General features: G+C 38.9%; 1 protein-coding gene across 4 annotated transcripts in view; it reads right to left on the minus strand.

Moving 5' to 3' along the window:
* LOC124711518 (ATP-binding cassette sub-family C member 5-like) overlaps positions 1–22627 on the minus strand; it is a 538718-nt gene that overhangs the window by 158946 nt on the left and 357145 nt on the right. For all 4 annotated transcript variants that reach the window (XM_047241664.1, XM_047241655.1, XM_047241649.1 and 1 more), the window contains one exon: positions 15238–15386. In XM_047241664.1, the coding sequence (XP_047097620.1) occupies positions 15238–15386 (149 nt within the window). The remainder of the gene's footprint in view (positions 1–15237; positions 15387–22627) is intronic.

Below are 22627 nucleotides of genomic sequence, written 5' to 3' on the forward strand. Positions count from 1 at the left end.
CGAAAGCTTGAATTTTGTGTGTATGTTTGTGTTTGTTTGTGTGTCTGTTGACCTGCCAGCACTTTCATTTGGTAAGTCACTACATCTTTGTTTTTAGATATATTTTTCCTACGTGGAATGTTTCCCTCTATTATAACCATATATATGAAAACTATGACGGTTCTACATCATCATCATCATCATATATATATATATATATATATATATATATATATATATATATATATATATATATATATATATATATATATAAAAAAAATGGAAACAGACATTCCCAGCACTACTTCCTGCAGGGGGAGATCGAGCCATGGCCTGCAGGAAGTATCGCTATGCCAAAACCTGATGGGCTGGAGACAGCTATTTAGGAGCTAGGACCAGCCCCATAGTTCAGTTCACACCGGATGCCGACCTCATGTACTTTGACCGCTGAAGATTACGTCTTCGTATCTGAATTGGACTTTTACTACTGAGTGTGTGTTACCACGTACCTTTGTGGAAAATTAGAAGTGAACTTTTGTTTGCCTCAATTAGGAGACTTTTACTGGGAATGTTATTGTTACCTTTACTTTTGTTGTTGTCATCAACCTTGTGAACTTACCTCAACAAAAGTTGTGTTTCTGAAAAATTGTGAAGTGTCATTCACAACACACACATATATACAAGTATCTAAAAACTAGGATGATTCTACGTTGAGTGTATATAAGAAGGAGGCTTGGGAGAAAAAAAGAGTCGAACTGGTCATGGTAGTCATCTAAGAAAAGTCTGTATAATAAGTACTCCGATAAAGTGATGAATTGTAGTATATTGGACTCAAATAGCCTAAGTAAGCACATTATTTACTGAATAGTCTATATAGACATGGTATCTAATGGAAGTATAGAAGTTGATAAGTAGAGGAGGACTCTAGGGATTAGATGAAGTATTAAGAAGTATATGCCAAGTGTAGAGTAGATTTGTAACTTTACCACAAAATACTTAATTACAGTATACATAGGAGTGTATACTGGGGTAATGAACCATGAGGCCTACTCAGACAGGATAAGGGGGGAGGGGGGGGCAAAGAATATGGGGCAGGCATACCTACTTGGAGTAGGCCGACCTGTGGCATGAAAAAATAGGAGTGTTTTATAAAGGGGTGTACCTACCAAAAAATGGAAAGAGGACGTGCTCTCATAGGGTCAACCCACTGGCTAAGTATAGGTACCGATCCTAGGGGAAAGGAACAATATCGTGACAAAAGTCACAAAATTTTGTAGGGATTATTCTGGAAAGTTTGAATTATAGGCACAATGAGCATTATTACGTTTTATGGAAGTTCACGGGTGTCAAAAGGAACACTTTCATTTTGCCCAGACTTCCTCCAAACTACAACAGATAATGAAGCTAGTACATACTAAAGAAAAGGTAGTACAGAGGATAGAAATAGAAAATGGATTACTCAAGTGTCATAAACACCTGCAGTTTATGATTGGAAATAAGGAAAGAGTCCTCTCAATTCTTAAATATTATAAAAGGTGACTAAAAACATAAAAAAAGTTCGGGTCTTGATGTCAAGGTGAAATAAGAACAGAATATAGGAACTCTCAGCTAAAGATAATTCTAGAGATAAAAAAGATTGTTGTTAAAGTGAAAGATGTATGGAGAAACATGTATGAGAAAAGTATATTGTTATGATATGAAATGTTTTTGTGAGTGATGTTAGGTACATAACAATTATATATAAAATATCGTAAGTCTGATCTGACGGGGGGGGGGGGGGGGGGGGGGGATATGTAGTGTTTTGAGAATTTCCGCATGAATTCTAGAACCACTCAGCCTTCAACCATCTCGAACACATGATATTTTAGAGGTGAGTGGAAGAAAGGAACCCTATCTACTCCACATAATGTGTCTGTGTATGCAGGTGTGAAATCAGTTGCAAGCAAAAGGTCAATGCTGCAGTTGAACGGCACCGACAAGTACTTGCCGGGTGATCCATGGAAGTCACAGTGAAAAGTACACAGAAGAACCAAGGAACTCCTGTATTATTCTGTGCTGTTTGTAATTGTGACTATTGTTAGTGACAAAAGAACAACTGAGACTTGGAACTGTGAATAAACTCTTATCTTGGGCTTGGTGGAGGCTAGATGTATTTTACAATTTGTTTGTAATAGAGTTATGGTTGTTAAGCCAACTCGTTGCTAAATGTACTCAAATTTGTTTCTAATGTGAGACTATACAACTGACTTACAAGAAGTCTAATGTTTATGTGTGAAGTGTGAATTTTGTTCTTTATGAAGCTCAAATATACCCATAGCTATTTTAAAGTATTCCTCTAGTACCTCATTATTTCACAAAGAGAGAGAGAGTCTTAAATGTTCCTGTGACTAGCATCATTCTTCGGAGAAGAATTTTGTAGAGATTCCAGAAGCCAGCTATCCAGAGAAGAAGATCGGCTGTGCATTCTTAAGTGAGTTATCTCATGTAAGAGAAGTGGGGAGTTTACACATACACTTCACACACTCTTAGTCATCAAAAATGTTAGAAAGACCAGCCCAATCTACCCACCCAGTACTTCCTATTCCAATCATGTCACAGGATTATCCTACCCCATCAGAGGCCAGGCCACCTGCGAAAGTAGCCACGTCATATACCAGCTCTACTGCAAACATTGCAAGGATTTTTGTATTGGTTTATTTATTTACACATCAAGTTCCGCACGACCAATTTGAGAAGCAAATCTCCAACATCATGGAACGTGTCAGTACATGAAATTACAATGTAAAAGTAATACCAAATAAAAATAAAATGTTTATGAACCCAAAAGAAGTCAAGCCATAAGTTTAAGTAAAAGCAATCAACAATACAAGAAGAATCAGCTTAATTTTTCAAGGAACTCCTCGACAGAATAGAAGGGGTGACCAATGAGGAAACTCTTCAGTTTTGATTTGAAAGCACGTGGATTACTACTAAGATTTTTGAGTTCTTGTGGTAGCTTATTGAAAATGGATGCAGCAGTATGCTGCGCACCTTTCTGCACAAGTGTTAAGGAAGTCCGATCCAAATGCAGGTTTGATTTCTGCCCAGTATTAACTGTGTGAAAGCTGCTTATTCTTGGGAATAAGCTGATATTGTTAACAAGAAATGACAGTAAGGAATATATATATTGAGAGACCTATCTCAAAATGTCCAGACTAGTGAACAGGGTTCGATAAGAGGTTTGCGAACTTACACCACTTATTGGCCCGAACCTCCTATTTCTGAGCCAAAGATATCCTAAAAGAATGGAAAAAGTTAGCACAAAATATAGTACCATGCGACATAAGCGAGTGAAAATAAACAAAGTAGACTAATTTTTGTGTTGAACAATCACTTACTTCAGATACCGTTCGAATAGTGAAAATGGCAGCATTAAGTCTTTGAACAAGATCCTGAACATGGGCTTACCACGACAATTTACTATCTGAACACCTAGAAATTTGTCAGTTTCACTTATCATATGTCCATTCTGAGAAATTAAAATGTTGGATTTTGTTGAATTGTGTGTTAGAAACTGTAAAAATTGAGTCTTACTGTGATTTAGTTTTAGTTTATTTTCTACAACCTATGAACTCATGTCATGAAATGCACTATTTGAAACTGAGCCAGTGTTGCACACAACATCGTTTACTACCAAGCTAGTGCAGACAGCAACCAGAAATATTTTAGAGATACCAGTAATACTAAAGGGCATATCATTTATATAAATAAGAAACAGGAGTGGCTCCAACACTGATCCCTGGGGCATCCCCCACTTGACTGTACCCCCACATCACAGCCATTCTCAACATTGTGAATAATGACCTTTTGCTGTCTGTTGCTAAAGTAAGAGGTGAACCAATTGTGAGCTACTCCCCGTATTCCGTAATGGTCCAACTTCCGGAGTGATATTTTGTGATCAATGCAATCAAATGGCTTAGTTAAATCAAAAAAATATGGCTAGCATTTGAAACCTTTTGTTTAACCCAACCAGTACCTCACAGAGAAAAGAGACTATAACATTTTCAGTTGTTAAACGACTTCTAAAGCCGAACTGCACATTTGACAACAAATCATGTAATATAAAATTATGAATTATCCTTACATACACAGCCTTTTCAATAACTTTTGCAAACACTGATGGACTAGAAATAGGTCTAAAATTGTCTATGTTACCCCTTTCTCCATTTTTATAGAGCGGATTTTCCACTGAGTACTTTAATTGTTAACGAAATTGACCATTCCTAAAGGAAAAATTATAAATGTGGCTAAATACAGGGCTAACATGTGCAGCACAGTATTTTAATATTCTGTTAGGCATTCCATCATATCCATTAAGAGTCCATAGTCTTCAGTGATTTACTTATTGGTGTGACTAAACAACCAGATGTCGACCAGGATGAATGGCCACCATCAAACTTCAGCCACGAGCAAAGTAGATCACCCTGTTGTGCAACATGTAGCTGAACATAACATGTTTGACTGCAATGGCTGCTTCAATACCTGACCCATCTAGATCCTCCCATCTATCAACAGATTTCCAAAACTGTGCAGATTGGAGTTATCCTACAATATGTCTGCTTCCAAAATTATTCCAGCCTCAATCTACGGTATTGTTGTCCCTACAACCTCCATCCAACAGCTTCCACTCCCTCGGTCCTGTCGCCTCCTCCCTATTCTCATCTCCCACCCTCTTTGTGTGCCGCCATTTGCCAACAGACACACCCATCTTTCCCCTTCCCTCCTCCTCTGCTTTCTTGCTCCCCCGTCTCGTCTCCCCTTTCCTCCCCTCCCCCCCTCCCTCTCACACAGGCCCTCCACACTGGTGTATGAATGAGGTGTGCTTGCTTGTGTATGTGAATGGTGTGTGTCTCTCTTTTACTGATGAAGGCTATGGCTGAAAGCTTTATGTAAGTGTCTTTTAATTGTGCCTTTCCCCAACTTGACGAGTCTGCCTTATAGTAAGTAGCAATCTGTCTTTTCCTACATTGTTAAGCCACTTAAATTAGAATGTAAGTGGTGTTTTTTGCAGGATCCTAATGTGAGTCGTTAACAAGATACCATATTTTGAAAAGTTCCCACTCCAACACTTGTTCAATACCTGTATTGTACTAGTATTTATGCAGATTAAGACCAGTAATGAGACAACTGACCATCACAGGTTCTGTTCAAAAATGACCAGCAGCAGCAGCAATACATGCTTCCACTCTGGAATGGAATGACTGCTGCACAGGTGCTAGTATTTCAGTGGGGATGTCAAAGCAAGCTGCAGTGATATGTTGTTGCATACCATCAGGTGTAGTTGGTGTGTCTCTGTAGACAGCATCTTTCACTTTCCCTACAGAAAAAAGCCTACAGGCATCAAACCTGGGGAACAGGCTGCCCAAGGCCTCTGTGTTCAATCCAATGATTTGCAAACAATTCATGAAGACATGTTGAAGTACTTTGTGCACTATGGGCTGGACAGCCATCAATTGGTACCACATGTTCCTCCTAGTCTGCAGAGAAATGTCTTCTAGCACCTATGCAAGACAATATGTTAGGAGGCTGTGATACTTGTGCATGTTCAGTGTTCTATCCATGAATAACGGGATTATGAGCTGATAGTTCACTATCCCACACCACATGTTTACAGTCCATGGATGCTGGCATTGCATCTGACAAAGCCAATGGGTATTGTCAACAAATCAATAGTGCATGTTTTGGTAGTTTGCCTGGGCATGTTTGGTAAATGTTGCTTCATCACTAAACAAGATAGATGATACATCTGGAGTACCCTGTCTTAAGGCCCATGTACAAAAGTTAACACAATTTTCACAACCATTTCGATGCAGCACTTGATGGAGAGAGATGTGATAGGGATGGAACCTATGTTGATGGGGAATGCTTAGGACGCTTGCCTGACTCATACCAGTTCGTCATGCGATAGTGCGGGAGCTAACGCACAGATCAACTGCAATATCAGCAAGAACATTAATTCCTCCTCTTCTGTCAACACTTTTTTCCTTTTGTTACATTGTCTAGGTGTTACACTACCACTTACACATAACTAGTTGAAGAGGTTGATAAGTAACTGCTGAGATGATGCACATGTATTGGGATATCTTGCCACATGCATCATACAAGAATAAACTGCATTCTTTCTACACTCTCCATACAACATGTGCAAGTCTGCATTTTCTGTACTGGTAAATCCTATCATCCATTCATGACCTACTACTTGGACTGTCACACACTAACTAACTAGCAAGTCACAGTACATTCACAGAACACACAAGCACACTATAAGCAAACATAACAACACTGTACCCAGCAACTATGCAGGCTGAATGGCACAAGCAAGAGTCGGTCCTGAAACTTCTCAAAATATGATATCTCGTAAATGACTCACATTAGAATCCTGCAACAACCACTACTGACGTTTTAATTTACCCTACTTTTAGTTTGGTAATGTCAACAGGCATTGTTCCATTTAAAAAAGTGTATGTTTGCACAAAAAATACACTTTCTAAGTATTATTACATTCTGTTTATTTGCTAACAAAATGAGCCCAACTACCAATCCATTCTATGAAAGCTGCACATCAACAGCACCTTCCATTTCTTGAATATTGCAGTGTATGTGTCTGTTGTTTTGGACATACCCAAAAGAACATATGTGATCCAGTGGCCATACAAATACTTACTCAAAGGTTTTCAGTGATGTTAGTCACATTTGACATTGAAATGAATCAATGGTAACAGGCAAAACTTCTGAGCTGGACCAGGATACAAACCTGGATCTCTTGCTTAAAGCGAGCAATTGCCTTAACTGTCTTGGCCATCCAAGCACACTTCCCATCTGACCTAAATTCCCAGCCTGTTACCACTACTAGCCCTGTGTCACATACCCATGAATTTCTTACAAGTGATTTCAGATTCCTGCAAGAGATCAGCCTTGGTGTGCAACTACACAGAAAGAATGGATCATCAGTCATCACACCATAGGTTAGGTGTGTGTGTGTGTGTGTGTGTGTGTGTGTGTGTGTGTGTGTGTGTGTGTGTCTGAAAGAACAGACACCTTACATGATCCAGAGGCCAAACAAATAGTTTTTCAATTGTTTTCAATGATGTTAGCTGCATTTAGGCATTGAAATGAATTGATGGTAACAAGCAAAAAAAAATTTTTTGGACATATCTGAAAGAGCACACACCATACAGTGTGATGACCAAAGATCCATCCTTTCAGTATTGATGCACACTAAGCCTGATCTCTTGCAGGAATCTGAAATAGTGAGTAAGGGGTCACAGACAGGTGACTCTACGCTACTAGTGTGTAACAGGCTTTGAATTTGGGTTGGACTGAAAGCGTGTTCAGATGGTCAAGCGAGTTAAGGTGACCACTTGCATTAAACAGGAGATCTGGGTTTGAGTCCCGATCTGGCACAAAATTTTCACCTTTTACCATTGATTCATTTTAATGCCCAAATGTGGCTAACATCATTGAAAACCTTGAAAACCTTTAAATACGTTTTTCTATGAGGTTTGTGACAACAGCAGTAAATATTTTGCATGCCCTGGATTGACATGTATATAGATTTTCTGTGCAATAAAATAACTGCAACAAATTCCTTTAGTATAATATTTCCCCTGGCTTTCATCATTTCAGTGGAAACACCATAATTCCCTTGTACCTCTCCTTCCTTCAAAGTGACATTACTTAGGTATGTAAGTATATCATCTTCATGGTGAGATTTCTGATCTGTCTGTGTAAATCATCTTATATCACATTCCAACATATCTTGAACCCCTTGATTTGCCTTTATTCTCTGCCTTACTGCTCTTGAAATATTTTTCAGTTTCCCTTCCTTTGTGTCTGCAACATCTTTTGCTGTTTCCAAAACACCCTTGTCAAATAATTGCCCCTTTTGACAGTGTCTGTACAATCTTCATTTGGTTAGACACTCAAATTGTTGCTGGTACATCAACCAAATCTTTAAAAACGGTAATAAATCTGTACCGTCTGGGTATAATAAACCAACCAATATTTACAATATTTAGACCTGACATAGCTAAATGCCTACTTTTTACTCTTTGTAAAATCTTCACCAATCCATTGTATTACTCTGAGACCATGGTTCCATTACTTATGGAATAGTGCTTGAATGGTAATTCATTTTACGAGACACCAAGTAATAATATAGTAATCTGTTCTGGAACTTGGGCCAGAAATATCATCTCCCAGAACACATACATGTGATAGTGACAGTGTGGTGTGATGAGTGATGACACAGTGATCTCTTGTGAGTGTACATGCCACTAGTATCAATTTTATAAATGAGGTAGGTTAGCTATTGCTCCATGCTTCATGATATGTCCATGTAGAAAAATTGAACTCAACATTTGCAGAGTCTCCCTGAAGGGCAGTGAGTTGACAGGTCACTATCCACGAGCAGATGGCATCATCAGTAAATAACCAAGGAAGCTCATAGAGGCAACGGAGTTCCATGTTCAAAATCTAATAATTAATATCCATGTCTGTCTTTTTCAAACGAAAGTAATTTTGCAACTCTGCACTGTCTTGAGGTGAAACACATATATGTATGCGTCACATTCTTCATTGATAATTGGAGCTTCTTGGAGTTTCATCAGAATCAACAATATTGTTTCATTGTGTAAAAATTATTTTATTATCTGATAATCTTGAAGTTAGCAATTATGGACTTGATTTTGTGGAGATATTGTGCTGGCACTAACAGTGACTTTGACACTGAGGTCCTGGCAGGCCCATCAGTACCAACCAGTCCTATGTCATCCTCCACCAATGGCATCATTGGATGCTGTACATATGGGCCTGGGGTCAGCACCCTGCTCTCCAGCTGTTGTCAGTTTTCGTGACTTGGTGTCACTACTACTCAGTCAAGTAGCTCCTTAATTGCCATCATGAGGCTGCCTGCAGCATGTTTCAGTCCTCCCAATGAGAAAAACCTGTGGCAGATCAGGTAATGGAACCCTGGTCCTCTGCATGGCAGTTAGCTGCATTGACCACTCAGCTATAGAAGTGGACAAGCAGATATGTACATGAAAGCAATTAAGCAGAATTAGTCTACAACAAGAAGAGATAGAAATGAAATTTTTGAACCATCAAACCTATCTGTCTGTTTTAAATACTAATCAACTGCACAAATATAGTTCATTGTTATTTTACACTCACTATCTTTCTGAGTACACTATTTCCTACACAGTGATCAAGTGGAGTAATTAGTTTGATTTTTATTCAGGTTTCTCTATTGTTAACTTACAATGTGTAGAGTGCATCACATGGACAAATTTAATCAGTTAAAAGAGACTTCATGGACCTTATGCAAAATGTATGTTGGTAGCAGTAAATCGTTATGCAGGCAGCTTGATATGCAAGATCCCTAAATTTTCTCAGTAGTGTTCTTCGAAAAAAATGTCGCCTTCCCTGCATGGATTGCCATTTGAGTTCCAGACGCATCTTTATAACACTTGCATCTTATTCAAACCTACCAGTAATAAATCTAGCAGCCTACCTCTGGATTTAATTTGATCTGGCGCAGAGCCCAAAAATTCAAGCAGTACTCAAGAATAGGTCACACTAGCATTCTATATGCAGTCTCCTTTACAAATGAACCACACTTTCCGAAAATTCTCGCAATAAACCAAAGTAAACTATTCATCTACCCTACCACAATCCTCAAATTCTTGTTCCATTTCATATTGCTTTGCAATGTTACATCCAGATGTGCAATGGTCATTCTGTTATCTTCTAATGCCACACAAGATTGGGCAATGAGTGATTGGATGGAAGCATTACACCCGATTAGCAATTTTACATAGGACCAGAATTTTCTCAGGTTCATGGCCAGATGTTTTGCTAAGGTATAACAGTGTAGTTGTTTTCTTCACACGTAGATCTTTTCACAAATGCATGAATCTCTACTGACCATTGCCTGTCATCATTTGCACATTCCCTTTTGAACCAAGAAGATTGCAAAACCCTTTCCTTCTGCAACTTTTTCTAAATTTCGTTGCAAAACCATGGTGGGTCTTTTCTGTCCTTAATCCACTTATGGGGCACATACTTGGTCTGAGCACAATTTACAATCTGTATAAACTTTGTCCATAACTGTTCAATGTGCATCATGCTGGAACTAAATGATGTCATTTCACCATCTAAGTTAGATGCTAATGGTTGCCTAGCTGCTCATTCTAAGGGAAACACTCTCCTAGCCTCTTTGTTCCTATAATGATTCCATCGATAAGGTCTGACCTGTTTATAGCTGCAAGGTCTAAGGTACTTCACTTGTGTATGGGATGTGAACTAGCTGCTCAAGACAGTTTTCAGACAATGTGTTCAAATGTGCTTCACAAGACTGTCTGTCTGTACTCCCTAGAATGAAGCCATAGATGTCTCAATCTATACTCGGTAGGTCAAAGTTATTTCAAACTAGTATCGCATGATCTGAGTATTTACACATTACTGACCATAGACTTTCCTTTGAATAACTCAATAACTGTCACAGCAAAATCGGATGGCTAGGAAAAGCACCCAACAGTTGATTGGTTTCACCTAGACCTGTTATATATGACTAGATAACTTGAATATCACACCCAGTTTTGCTTCAATGGAGATAATATTTTTGTGAACTGTAATGAACACTACCCCTTCCATGGCATCTAATCTGTCTTTCCGATATATGTTCCAAGACTTGCTAAATATCTCAGAGATATCTACTTCGGATTTCAGCCAGCTCTTGGACCAAGAAAACTTTGAGCACAAGAACTTCTCTGGAGGACAGTAAATTTGGGTACTATGTTACAAATACTTTGAAAATTTACTGATAAAATTTTGACAGTTGAAGTGTCTTTAAGCTGAACACAGTCTGACTTCACTACCTGTGTGTTGTCTGGTGAGAGTTCATCAGAGCACCTCAAACTACTGCCTAGCCTAAACAAAACCCATGTACATTACAGAAGTTGCCTACTACCAGAGTAGTTGAGTTGCTTCCTTTGTGGAGTGCACTCCTGAACTATCAAGTGGAGTCCTTCAATTCCCCACCCAATAATGGAAGTACAGAAATGTGCAACCAAGACCACCACAGAGTTGACAAAGCCTTTGGTTGAGATCCTCCTATCAGCTCCAAACCAAAGGATGACAATCAACTCTGGGAACAATGCTGCAAACTGCGAGCTCTGCTTGCACCGCATGTGTGAGTCCAGCACCCTTCACCACGATCACCAGCTGCCTATGTAAACTGAGTATGGCCTCAGAACCCATGCAACAGGCATCTTTGGTGCCTACATGAGCCACAGATTGCAGGTGACTACACCCTGTACACTCAATAGCCACAGGCAAGGCCACTCAACATCTGGGATGAGGCCCACCAGTCGAAATACCCATTGCACACTGGCTTTCTTTCCAACATTCAATACTATCTTCCTAGGTGGCTCCATAATGTGCCTAATGTTGCAGCTCCCAGTAACTAACAAATCCCTGCCCACATGTGCCTGTTTGGACTCTGCTGAAGGAACAGCCACTAGTTCACTCAGACAGTGAATAGGGGAGGCCAGGACCACACTGGTCCACAAACTTGAGTGATGCAGATGTGTTACCACCAGCCACTCATTCTGCTGTGAGAGCTTCATGCTCACAGTGCATAATACTCCTCCAGGTTTGATCATGGCCTCAATTTGGCAAGGAAGAGAACTCACAGTTGTTTAAGGGATACCATGTCCAACTCAAGTCACTCACTGATGGGTCAATCCTATAGCGTGGCAAAATCGCTGGAATATAGAATGCCATTTTTCAAATGCAGTTACAAACAATCATGGACATTTTCTGTGGTATTAAGATTAGATGATTTAGCAGACCAGTCAAGGTTTTGTAGGGTGACCAAGTGTTTGTCAAACCAGGAATGTGTATGCGCAGCCCTTTACTAATATTTTGTACCAAGATTTTATAAGACAATGAAATATGTAAATATTCTGAAATTTTATTCTATATCTCTTTTCACTGATGGATCATTTAAGGTCACACTAGTGTTGACTCTTATCTAGTATTGTTGCTTAATTGTTGTAGCCACATGTTCTTCTTCTTTTGTTTGAGACCAACAAAGGATCATATTTAAGTTACTAAATTAGCCCCACACTTTCTCCGATACTCCTTCATCTATTACCTGTTTTCTTTTACCTCTTTTGCTCTTTACTTTTTCATGTATTTTTGAATTGTTTTTCTTGGAAATCTTAATTTTGTTTCTATATTTTATTCTCTCTTCAATTTCTTCCTTATTTATGTCAGTTTTTTATAAGGTTTCCATTCACTGCCCTAAGACACTTTTAATTTTACAAAATGTTTTAAGAGTTTTCTTGCCAATCTGTCACAATTCATTATTTGAATGTGATCATATATCACTACTCTTCTTTCCTTAATATTCTCTGCACTTTTTTTTACTTGATTGTATATATCTCTGTTATCTCTTTATTGTCTGCCTCCTTGGCTGAGATGTCAGCACATGTGACTGCCATGCAGTGGGTCAGGGTTCGATTGCCGGGGAGGTTGGAGATTTTCTGTACTTGGGGACTGGATGTTGTGTTGTTGTCATCATCATCATCATCATCATTTCATCATCATCAACAAGCAAGTTGCCCAACACAGTGTCAACTGAAAAATACTTGGAACTGAGTGGCGAACTTCCCCAGTTGGAAGTCCCACTCATCAATGTCATACGATCATTTCATTTCATCTCTTTATTTAAATCCTTCTGCTGGTGTCCTACATCCTAACATCATCTGCATAATCTTTCTTTTGTGAGGGTACATAATTTAGATGAATTAAACTTGGGATTTTTCCCATAACCATTACAGCTGCAAAATTTCCTGTTTCACTGTCATCTACAAATGAGTAAGCATGACTGTTTCATTATACAGTTTATAGTAACTCAAATATCTGTTTTACACTTTATCATTTATCTGAGTTACTCATTGGGTGAAGTTCACCAGCAGATATTCCTATGCCATGACAGGTGCTGCATGGAACTTACAACACCACATGGAGTGCCAAGAGGGACCTCACAAGACTTCACTATAGGAGTCATCAATGAAGACTAAAGAAAATAATGCATTATTTTGGAAATTCTTGTAAGGTCTGTAGTTTTTTGTTTAGCTGGAATCTGGTATCCACTCAAGACACATGCATGCAACTGACCTTTTAATAAAAGATTTTACTAAGGAACCCACACCAAGAATTTATGATTTCACTACCTGAAAGCCTTTCAGTTTCCTTTTTCCTGGTTTACTCACCTTTCTTTATTGATCCTAAAATTACTTTTTCTGAAGCATATATGCATTTAGACTGATTTACTGTCTTATAATTGTGAATATTGGCGTTTCGGGATAATTATTTTTTATTATAAACACCTTTTGTTAAGTGAAAAGCTATGTCCTGTCTTAATCCTGCTCTGGTGGCTTCTTTTTCACCCCCTTTTAGGTTGGATGACTTCTCGTAGATACTTAAATTTGGCTGTTTGTCTGATATTTCTGAACTTTGTTTAATTTTGATGATTTCTTGCCATTTTCCATTACCTCTGGTTTTTCAAAAGATGATGTGTAGTCCTGCTTTTCCTGCTGTTTGGTTGAGTATTTCTGTCTGTTTTTGTGCTACCTCTGTATTGTCAGTCAAAGCTGCTAAATCATCTGCAAACAATCAGTTTTGAAACATACTTTTTCCAATCAGCATGTACTCATTCCATTTCTGATGTTAGATTGTGCTAATTTTTTCTTTCATTGTGTGATCACTTTTTCAGTTACAAAGTTTAATGGGATTGGTGATAGTCCATCACCTTGTAGATCTCCTGTCTTGATCTCAAATGGGTATAATATGTCTCCCATGCATTTTACTTGAGATTTTGTATTTTTTGGCCTTTTCTTTAAGAGCTTTTGTTTTTTCTTGCCTATTTCAAATTCTGCCCTTCTTTTACAAAAGTATGAATTTTGCTTTCTTCTAACCACTAGGCACTGATTTTTAATTGAGAAATGTACTGAATATTATGGTTAGAAATGGATGTAAGTCAGCAGCAAATTCTGTACAGAATCTGACAGGGATTCTGTTTTATTTTAGCAATTCACCTGCAACTCAATGCCACTGACACTAACATCTATATCACTCATCTTTGCAATGTGCAAGAATAAAACTGGGACAGCACTTTTGATCTTCAATTGAAGATATAAAGTCTATAAATGAGTTCATAATCATGTTATGGCATTTTATTTGTAAAGGTCCATTTTGATCACATAAAATGCACGATTCACAATTACCATTTTCAGCTGCTGTCACCTTCAGATCTCTTAAAAATAGTAAAACAGTATTGTAACAAACTAAATTCAATTAACTGAAGCAAAATCTATAACAGGCCTATTGATATACAAAAATAATAAAAATATTAACCTGATTAACAGCCATGCATACCAGTATTAGAAAAATTTCTGATTTGTTAGTTAGATGTGTTCCAATCTCTAGTATATGACCATCTTTCAGGACATAAATTTTATCACATTCGCTAACAAAACTAAAATGAAAAAGAAATTATTATATAATAGTAGAGTTCTTATACACTAAACAATTTCTAACTTTTTAATAAGATGGTCTTTACTTCCAGCATGAGAGGCCAAAAATATTTTATTTTAGGGTTAAATTAAATGAAATATACTAGTACATCCAGATACAACATAACCAACTGCCAGTTAGTTTAGATATCAGAGAAGAGAAATGCTGATAATTTGATAATTAATTATTGAAATAAATAAAAATAAATATTTATATGAAGGCAGTTTAGATATCAGAGAAGAGGAATGCTGATAATTTGATCATTAATTATTGAAAGAAATAAAAAGAAATATTTATATGAAGGCTTATTGAAAGAAATAAAAATAAATATTTATATGAAGGCAGATGGTTTTACTGACCAACTAAAAAGTGGAAATAAAAGCTATAATGTTAACCAAGGAGAGGTAGACAAAGCAAAGATGAAAAGAAAATACATTTACCTTCATGTAGTGCATATAATTTTCTCATGTTTTTGAGAAGCTCTAGTTTCTTAAAATAAGACAAAACAGAAAAAAGTGTTAAAACAGCTATTGAGATTTCAAGTCTCACTGTACTTATATGACACTTTTTATAAAACTTAAATCAAAATATATGTAGCAGTTTTGGTGTTCATAACAAAATAAAGGCACCACTTACGAAACATTGTTTTCTTGGTCTTTGTTTGCTGTATATCTTTTGATCATAATCGAGTATTCCTTCTCAGAAGCCATCAACTCTTCATGTGTTCCTTCCTCTAGTATACGACCATCTTTCAGGACATAAATTTTATCACATCTGCTAAGAAACTAAAATGAAAAAGGAATTGCTATACAGTATCTGTACAGTTAGTTTAGGAGTACAACAAGAAAGTCTAAAATCAAACATAAAAATATTTGTATTTCACATAAAATCTGAACAGAAAACAAACTTAATAACAGAAATTTATCACAATGATAGTTGTTGTTGTTGTGGTCTTCAGTCCTGAGACTGGTTTGATGCAGCTCTCCATGCTACTCTATCCTGTGCAAGCTTTTTCATCTCCCAGTACCTACTGCAACCTACATCCTTCTGAATCTGCTTAGTGTATTCATCTCTTGGTCTCCCTCTACGATTTTTACCCTCCACGCTGCCCTCCAATACTAAATTGGTGATCCCTTGATGCCTCAGAACATGTCCTACCAACCGATCCCTTCTTCTGGTCAAGTTGTGCCACAAACTTCTCTTCTCCCCAATCCTATTCAATGCTTCCTCATTAGTTATGTGATCTACCCATCTAATCTTCAGCATTCTTCTGTAGCACCACATTTCGAAAGCTTCTATTCTCTTCTTGTCCAAACTATTTATCATCCATGTTTCACTTCCATACATGGCTACACTCCATACGAATACTTTCAGAAATGACTTCCTGACACTTAAATCAATACTGGATGTTAACAAATTTCTCTTCTTCAGAAACGCTTTCCTTGCCATTGCCAGCCTACATTTTATATCCTCTCTACTTCGACCATCATCAGTTATTTTGCTCCACAAATAGCAAAACTCCTTTACTAGTTTAAGTACCTCATTTCCTAATCTAATTCCCTCAGCATCACCCGACTTAATTAGACTACATTCCATTATCCTTGTTTTGCTTTTGTTGATGTTCATCTTATATCCTCCTTTCAAGACACTGTCCATTCCATTCAACTGCTCTTCCAAGTCCTTTGCTGTCTCTGACAGAATTACAATGTCATCGGCGAACCTCAAAGTTTTTATTTCTTCTCCATGAATTTTAATACCTACTCCAAATTTTTCTTTTGTTTCCTTTACTGCTTGCTCAATATACAGATTGAACAACATCGGGGAGAGGCTACAACCCTGTCTTACTCCCTTCCCAACCACTGCTTCCCTTTCATGTCCCTCGACTCTTATAACTGCCATCTGGTTTCTGTACAAATTGTAAATAGCCTTTCGCTCCCTGTATTTTACCCGTGCCACCTTTAGAATTTGAAAGAGAATATTCCAATCAACATTGTAAAAAGCTTTCTCTAAGTCTACAATTGCTAGTAACGTAGGTTTGCCTTTCCTTAATCTTTCTTCTAAGATAAGTCGTAAGGTCAGTATTGCCTCACGTGTTCCAGTATTTCTACGGAATCCAAACTGATCTTCCCCGAGGTTGGCTTCTACTAGTTTTTCCATTCGTCTGTAAAGAATTCGAGTTAGTATTTTGCAGCTGTGACTTATTAAGCTGATAGTTCGGTAATTTTCACATCTGTCAACACCTGCTTTCTTTGGGATTGGAATTATTATATTCTTCTTGAAGTCTGAGGGTATTTCGCCTGTTTCATACATCTTGCTCACCAGATGGTAGAGTTTTGTCAGGACTGGCTCTCCCACGGCCGTCAGTAGTTCCAATGGAATATTGTCTACTCCGGGGGCCTTGTTTCGACTCAGGTCTTTCAGTGCTCTGTCAAACTCTTCACGCAGTATCATATCTCCCATTTCATCTTCATCTACATCCTCTTCCATTTCCATAATATTGTCCTCAAGTACATCGCCCTTGTATAGACCCTCTATATATTCCTTCCACCTTTCTGCTTTCCCTTCTTTGCTTAGAACTGGGTTTCCATCTGAGCTCTTGATATTCATACAAGTGGTTCTCTTATCTCCAAAGGTCTCTTTAATTTTCCTGTAGGCGGTATTTATCTTACCCCTAGTGAAATTGGCCTCTACATCCTTACATTTGTCCTCTAGCCATCCCTGCTTAGCCATTTTGCACTTCCTGTCGATCTCATTTTTGAGACGTTTGTATTCCTTTTTGCCTGTTTCACTTACTGCATTTTTATATTTTCTCCTTTCATCAATTAAATTCAATATTTCTTCTGTTACCCAAGGATTTCTACTAGCACTCGTCTTTTTACCTACTTGATCCTCTGCTGCCTTCACTACTTCATCCCTCAAAGCTACCCATTCTTCTTCTACTGTATTTATTTCCCCCATTCCTGTCAATTGCTCCCTTATGCTCTCCCTGAATCTCTGTACAACCTCTGGTTCTTTTAGTTCATCCAGGTCCCATCTCCTTAAATTCCCACCTTTCTGCAGTTTCTTCAGTTTTAATCTACAGGTCATAACCAATAGATTGTGGTCAGAGTCCACATCTGCCCCTGGAAATGTCTTACAATTTAAAACCTGGTTCCTAAATCTCTGGCTTACCATTATATAATCTATCTGATACCTTTTAGTATCTCCAGGGTTCTTCCATGTATACAACCTTCTCTCATGATTCTTAAACCAAGTGTTAGTTATGATTATGTTGTGCTCTGTGCAAAATTCGACCAGGCGGCTTCCTCTTTCATTTCTGTCCCCCAATCCATATTCACCTACTATGTTTCCTTCTCTCCCTTTTCCTACACTCGAATTCCAGTCACCCATGACTATTAAATTTTCGTCTCCCTTCACAATCTGAATAATTTCTTTTATTTCATCATACATTTCTTCAATTTCTTCGTCATCTGCAGAGCTAGTTGGCATATAAACTTGTACTACTGTAGTAGGCGTGGGCTTCGTATCTATCTTGGCCACAATAATGCGTTCACTATGCTGTTTGTAGTAGCTTACCCGCATTCCTATTTTCCTATTCATTATTAAACCTACTCCTGCAGTACCCCTATTTGATTTTGTGTTTATAACCCTGTAGTCACCTGACCAGAAGTCTTGTTCCTCCTGCCACCGAACTTCACTAATTCCCACTATATCTAACTTCAACCTATCCATTTCCCTTTTTAAATTTTCTAACCTACCTGCCCGATTAAGGGATCTGACATTCCACGCTCCGATCCGTAGAATGCCAGTTTTCTTTCTCCTGATAACGACATCCTCTTGAGTAGTCCCCGCCCAGAGATCCGAATGGGGGACTATTTCACCTCCGGAATATTTTACCCAAGAGGACGCCATCATCATGTAATCATACAGTAAGGCTGCATGCCCTCGGGAAAAATTACGGCTGTAGTTTCCCCTTGCTTTCAGCCGTTCGCAGTACCAGCACAGCAAGGCCGTTTTGGTTATTGTTACAAGGCCAGATCAGTCAATCATCCAGACTGTTGCCCTTGCAACTACTGAAAAGGCTGCTGCCCCTCTTCAGGAACCACACGTTTGTCTGGCCTCTCAACAGATACCCCTCCGTTGTGGTTGCACCTACGGTACGGCTATCTGTATCGCTGAGGCACGCAAGCCTCCCCACCAACGGCAAGGTCCATGGTTCATGATAGTTGCATATGGAAAAATGATCGTGTGGTAGCAATAGAAGATATAACATAAAATGTGCATGCAGAGGGTATCAAATGTTCCCCACTGTATTACCCCCAGATGGTTCTGCATTTTAGCAGCTCTGTGCCAATGTCACATTGTTCTGCAGAACACCCCATTCTTCTCTCTCACAATGTCTAACGACTATTGAGGTTGCTGATATGGAGTACCTGGCAATAGGTGGCAGCACAATGCACCTAATATGAAAAAGTATGTTTTTGGGGGTGTCCAGATACTTTTGATCACATAGTGTATTTGTCGCAGTAGCCCAGAAACTCAAATCCACTGAGATAGAAATTGAATCTGCATGCAAAATTCTTCGGGCAAGACTCAGTGCCAGGGGTGGGCATAAATTGGTTACTGGATCCTTCTATGCCAATCAGACTCATCTCCTGATGTAAATGATAAATTTAGAGAAAAACTCTGTTTGGTTGTATGTGAGTTTCCCAATGATACATAATCATCGGTCAATGCTATAACCATCCAGCAACCAAGACAGTTTTGTTAGTGGTGGGCATGACATCATGTGAAACATTATTAACTGCCTTCTCTGAAAGCTACCTAGACCTGATAGTTCAAGACCCCACTCACATTGGAAATATATTTTATCTAATGGCAACAAATAGATATGACTTCTTAGAGAGTGTCCTCATTGAAACTGCTATCAGTGACCATGACATGGTTGTGGCAACAGTGATTAACAAAGTACAAATAATGGGTAAAATAAGTAGAAAGATAAATATGTTCAGAAGACTAAATAAAAAAGCAGTAGTGTCATATCCTAATGAGAAACTTGAAACTTTCAGCATATGGCAGGAGCATGTAGAACAACTATGGCTCAAGTGTAAAAAAATAGTTGACCATGCACTGCATAGATATGTACCCAATAGAACAGTTCCTAATGAGAGGGGTCATCCATGGGATAGCTTCACTGTAAAGAAACACCCAAGGAAACAGAGGTTACTGCATAATAGGTGTAAAACAAAGCTCAGGACAGTAGATAGACAGATGCTGAATGAAACATGTTTGGCTGTCAAGAAAACAGTGTGTAAAGCCTTCAATGATTACCGTAGCAGAACACTGTCAATTTATCTGTCACAAAACCCACTGAAATTATAGTTATATGTAAAGCTGTCACTGGCATCAAAGTTAGTGTCTAGTTGCTTATGAATGACACAGGAACAGAAATTGATGGTAGCAAGGCAATAGCTGAAATGTTTAACACAATTTTCAAATGATCCTTTACAAAGGAAAACCCACTGAAAAGATGAATGAATTAAGTTAGTGTAACTGGTACTGAGAAACAGCTGAATTCATTAAAACCGAACAAAGCTCCAGGGCCTGATGGAATTCCTATCAGGTTCTGTACTGAATTTGTGATTGAGTTAGCCTATCTAACCATATCCTTGACATTGATTTGTTGTAGAATCTTAGAACACATTCTGAGCTCAAACATAATGAGGCATCTCGAACAGAATGACCTCCTCCACGCCAACCAGCAGGGATTCCAAAACCATCGATCATGTGAAACCCAACTCCCACTTTTCTTACATGATATACTGAAAGATTTGGATCAAAGCAGTCTGGAAGATGCAATATTTCTTGATTTCTGAAAGCGTTTGACTCAGTACCTCATCCATGCTCATGGTCAGAAGTATGAACATATGAAGTAACAAGTGAAATTTGTGACTGCACTGAGGAATGTTTGGTAGGAAGGCACAGCTTGTTATTGTGGATAGAGAGTCAGTATAAGACGTAGAAGTAACTTTGGGAGTGAAGTGTTTTGGGAACCTTGTTCATGTTGTACATACATCAAAAAAAGTTTTGCATCACCTTGGTTCCCAGAGGTCCTAAAGATAGACATTGACTGTAGATATTGTATCACAGACACAGTCCCTTTCATTGTTCAGAGATGTCACTAAACCCGCCCAAAGATGTAAACAACCATGCATGAGCAGCGCGTATTAGACGGAGGGGTTCTGATAGCCGATCAGTTCCAGTCATTCCACCAGGAAGAAGGTATACAGCTCGTGTTGTCTGCAGTTCGACCATGCCTAGACGGTCAGTACCACGGTTCAAACATGTTCGCATTGTTATTTTGTGCCAGGAAGGGCTCTCAATAATGGAAATGTTCGGGTGTCTAGGAGTGAACCAAAGCGATGTTGTTTGGACATGGAGCAGATACAGAGAGACAGGAAGCATTGACAACATGCCTCGTTCAGGCCGCCCAAGGGCTACTACTGAAGTGGATGACCGCTACCTATGGATTATGGCCCGGTGGAACTCTGACAGCAAAGCCACCATGCTGAATAATGCTTTTCGTGCAGCCACAGGATGTTGCGTTACAACTCAAACTGTGCACAATAGGCTGCATGATGCGCAACTTCACTCCTGACACCCATGGTGAGGTCCATCTTTGCAACCACGACACTATGCAGCATGGTACAGATGGGCCCAACAACATGCCAAATGGACCACTCAGGATTAGCATCACATACTCTTCACTGATGAGTGTCACAGACGCCTTCAACCAGACAATCATCGGAGACATGTTTGGAGGCAACACGGTCAGGCTGAATGCCTTAGACAGACTGTCTAGTGAGTGCAGCAAGGTGGAGGTTCCTCGCTGTTTTGGGGTGGCATTATGTGGTGCCGACGTACGCCGCTGGTGGTCATGGAAGGCACCATAATGGCTGTATGATAAGTGAATACCATACTCCAACTGATAGTGCAACAATATGGGCAGCATATTGGCGAGGCATTTGTCTCCATGGACAACAATTCAGGCCCCCATTGTGCATGTCTTGTGAATGACTTCCTTTGGGAAAACGACATTGCTCCACTAGAGTGGCCAGCATGTTCTCCAGACATGAAGCCTATCTAACATGCCTGGGATGGATTGAAAAGGGCTGTTTATGGACGACGTTACCCACCAACCACTCTGAGGGATCTACACAGAATCACCATTGAGGAGTGGGACAATCTGGACCAACAGTGCCTTGATGAGCTTGTGGATAGCATGCCACGACAAATACAGGCATCCATCAATGCAAGAAGATGTACTAATGAGTATTAGAGGTACCAGTGTGTACAGCAATCTGGACCATCACCTCCGAAGGTCTCGCTGTATGGTGGTACAACATGCAATGGACGGTTTTCATGAGCAATAAAAAGAGTGAAAATGATGTTTATATTGATCTCTATTCCAGTTTTCTGATCAAGGTGATGCGAAACTTTTTTTGATGTGTGTATATTAATGACCTTATGGATAATGTTAACAGTATTTCAGACTATTTGCAGATGATATGAAGCACTTTCTGAAAGAAGCTGCATACATATTCAGTTAGATCTTCATAAGATTTCAAAGTGGTGAAAAGATTGGCAACTTGCTTTATATGTTCGGAAATGTAAAACTGTGCAATAGATGGAATTGACCAACTCATAGAAATATGTGGGTCTAACATATCATATGACTGCAATATCAGTGAGTCACAGCTGGAATTGACCAACTTGTAGAAATATATGGGTCTAACGCTTTGTAGGGATATGAAATAGAATGATCACTCAGTTGTGGGTAAATCAGGTGGTAGGCTTCAGTATATTGGTAGAATTTTGTGGAAAATGAGATTGCTTACACATCACTTGTGTGGCTCATTCAAGAATATTGCCCAAGTGTATGGGAGCCACACCAAACAGGATTAATAGGGTGTATTGAACATATACGGAGACGTGCAGCACGAATGGTTACAGATTTGTTTGACCT

This window comes from Schistocerca piceifrons, chromosome 1 (genome assembly GCF_021461385.2).
Source record: "Schistocerca piceifrons isolate TAMUIC-IGC-003096 chromosome 1, iqSchPice1.1, whole genome shotgun sequence".
Taxonomy (NCBI): Eukaryota; Metazoa; Arthropoda; class Insecta; order Orthoptera; family Acrididae; genus Schistocerca; species Schistocerca piceifrons.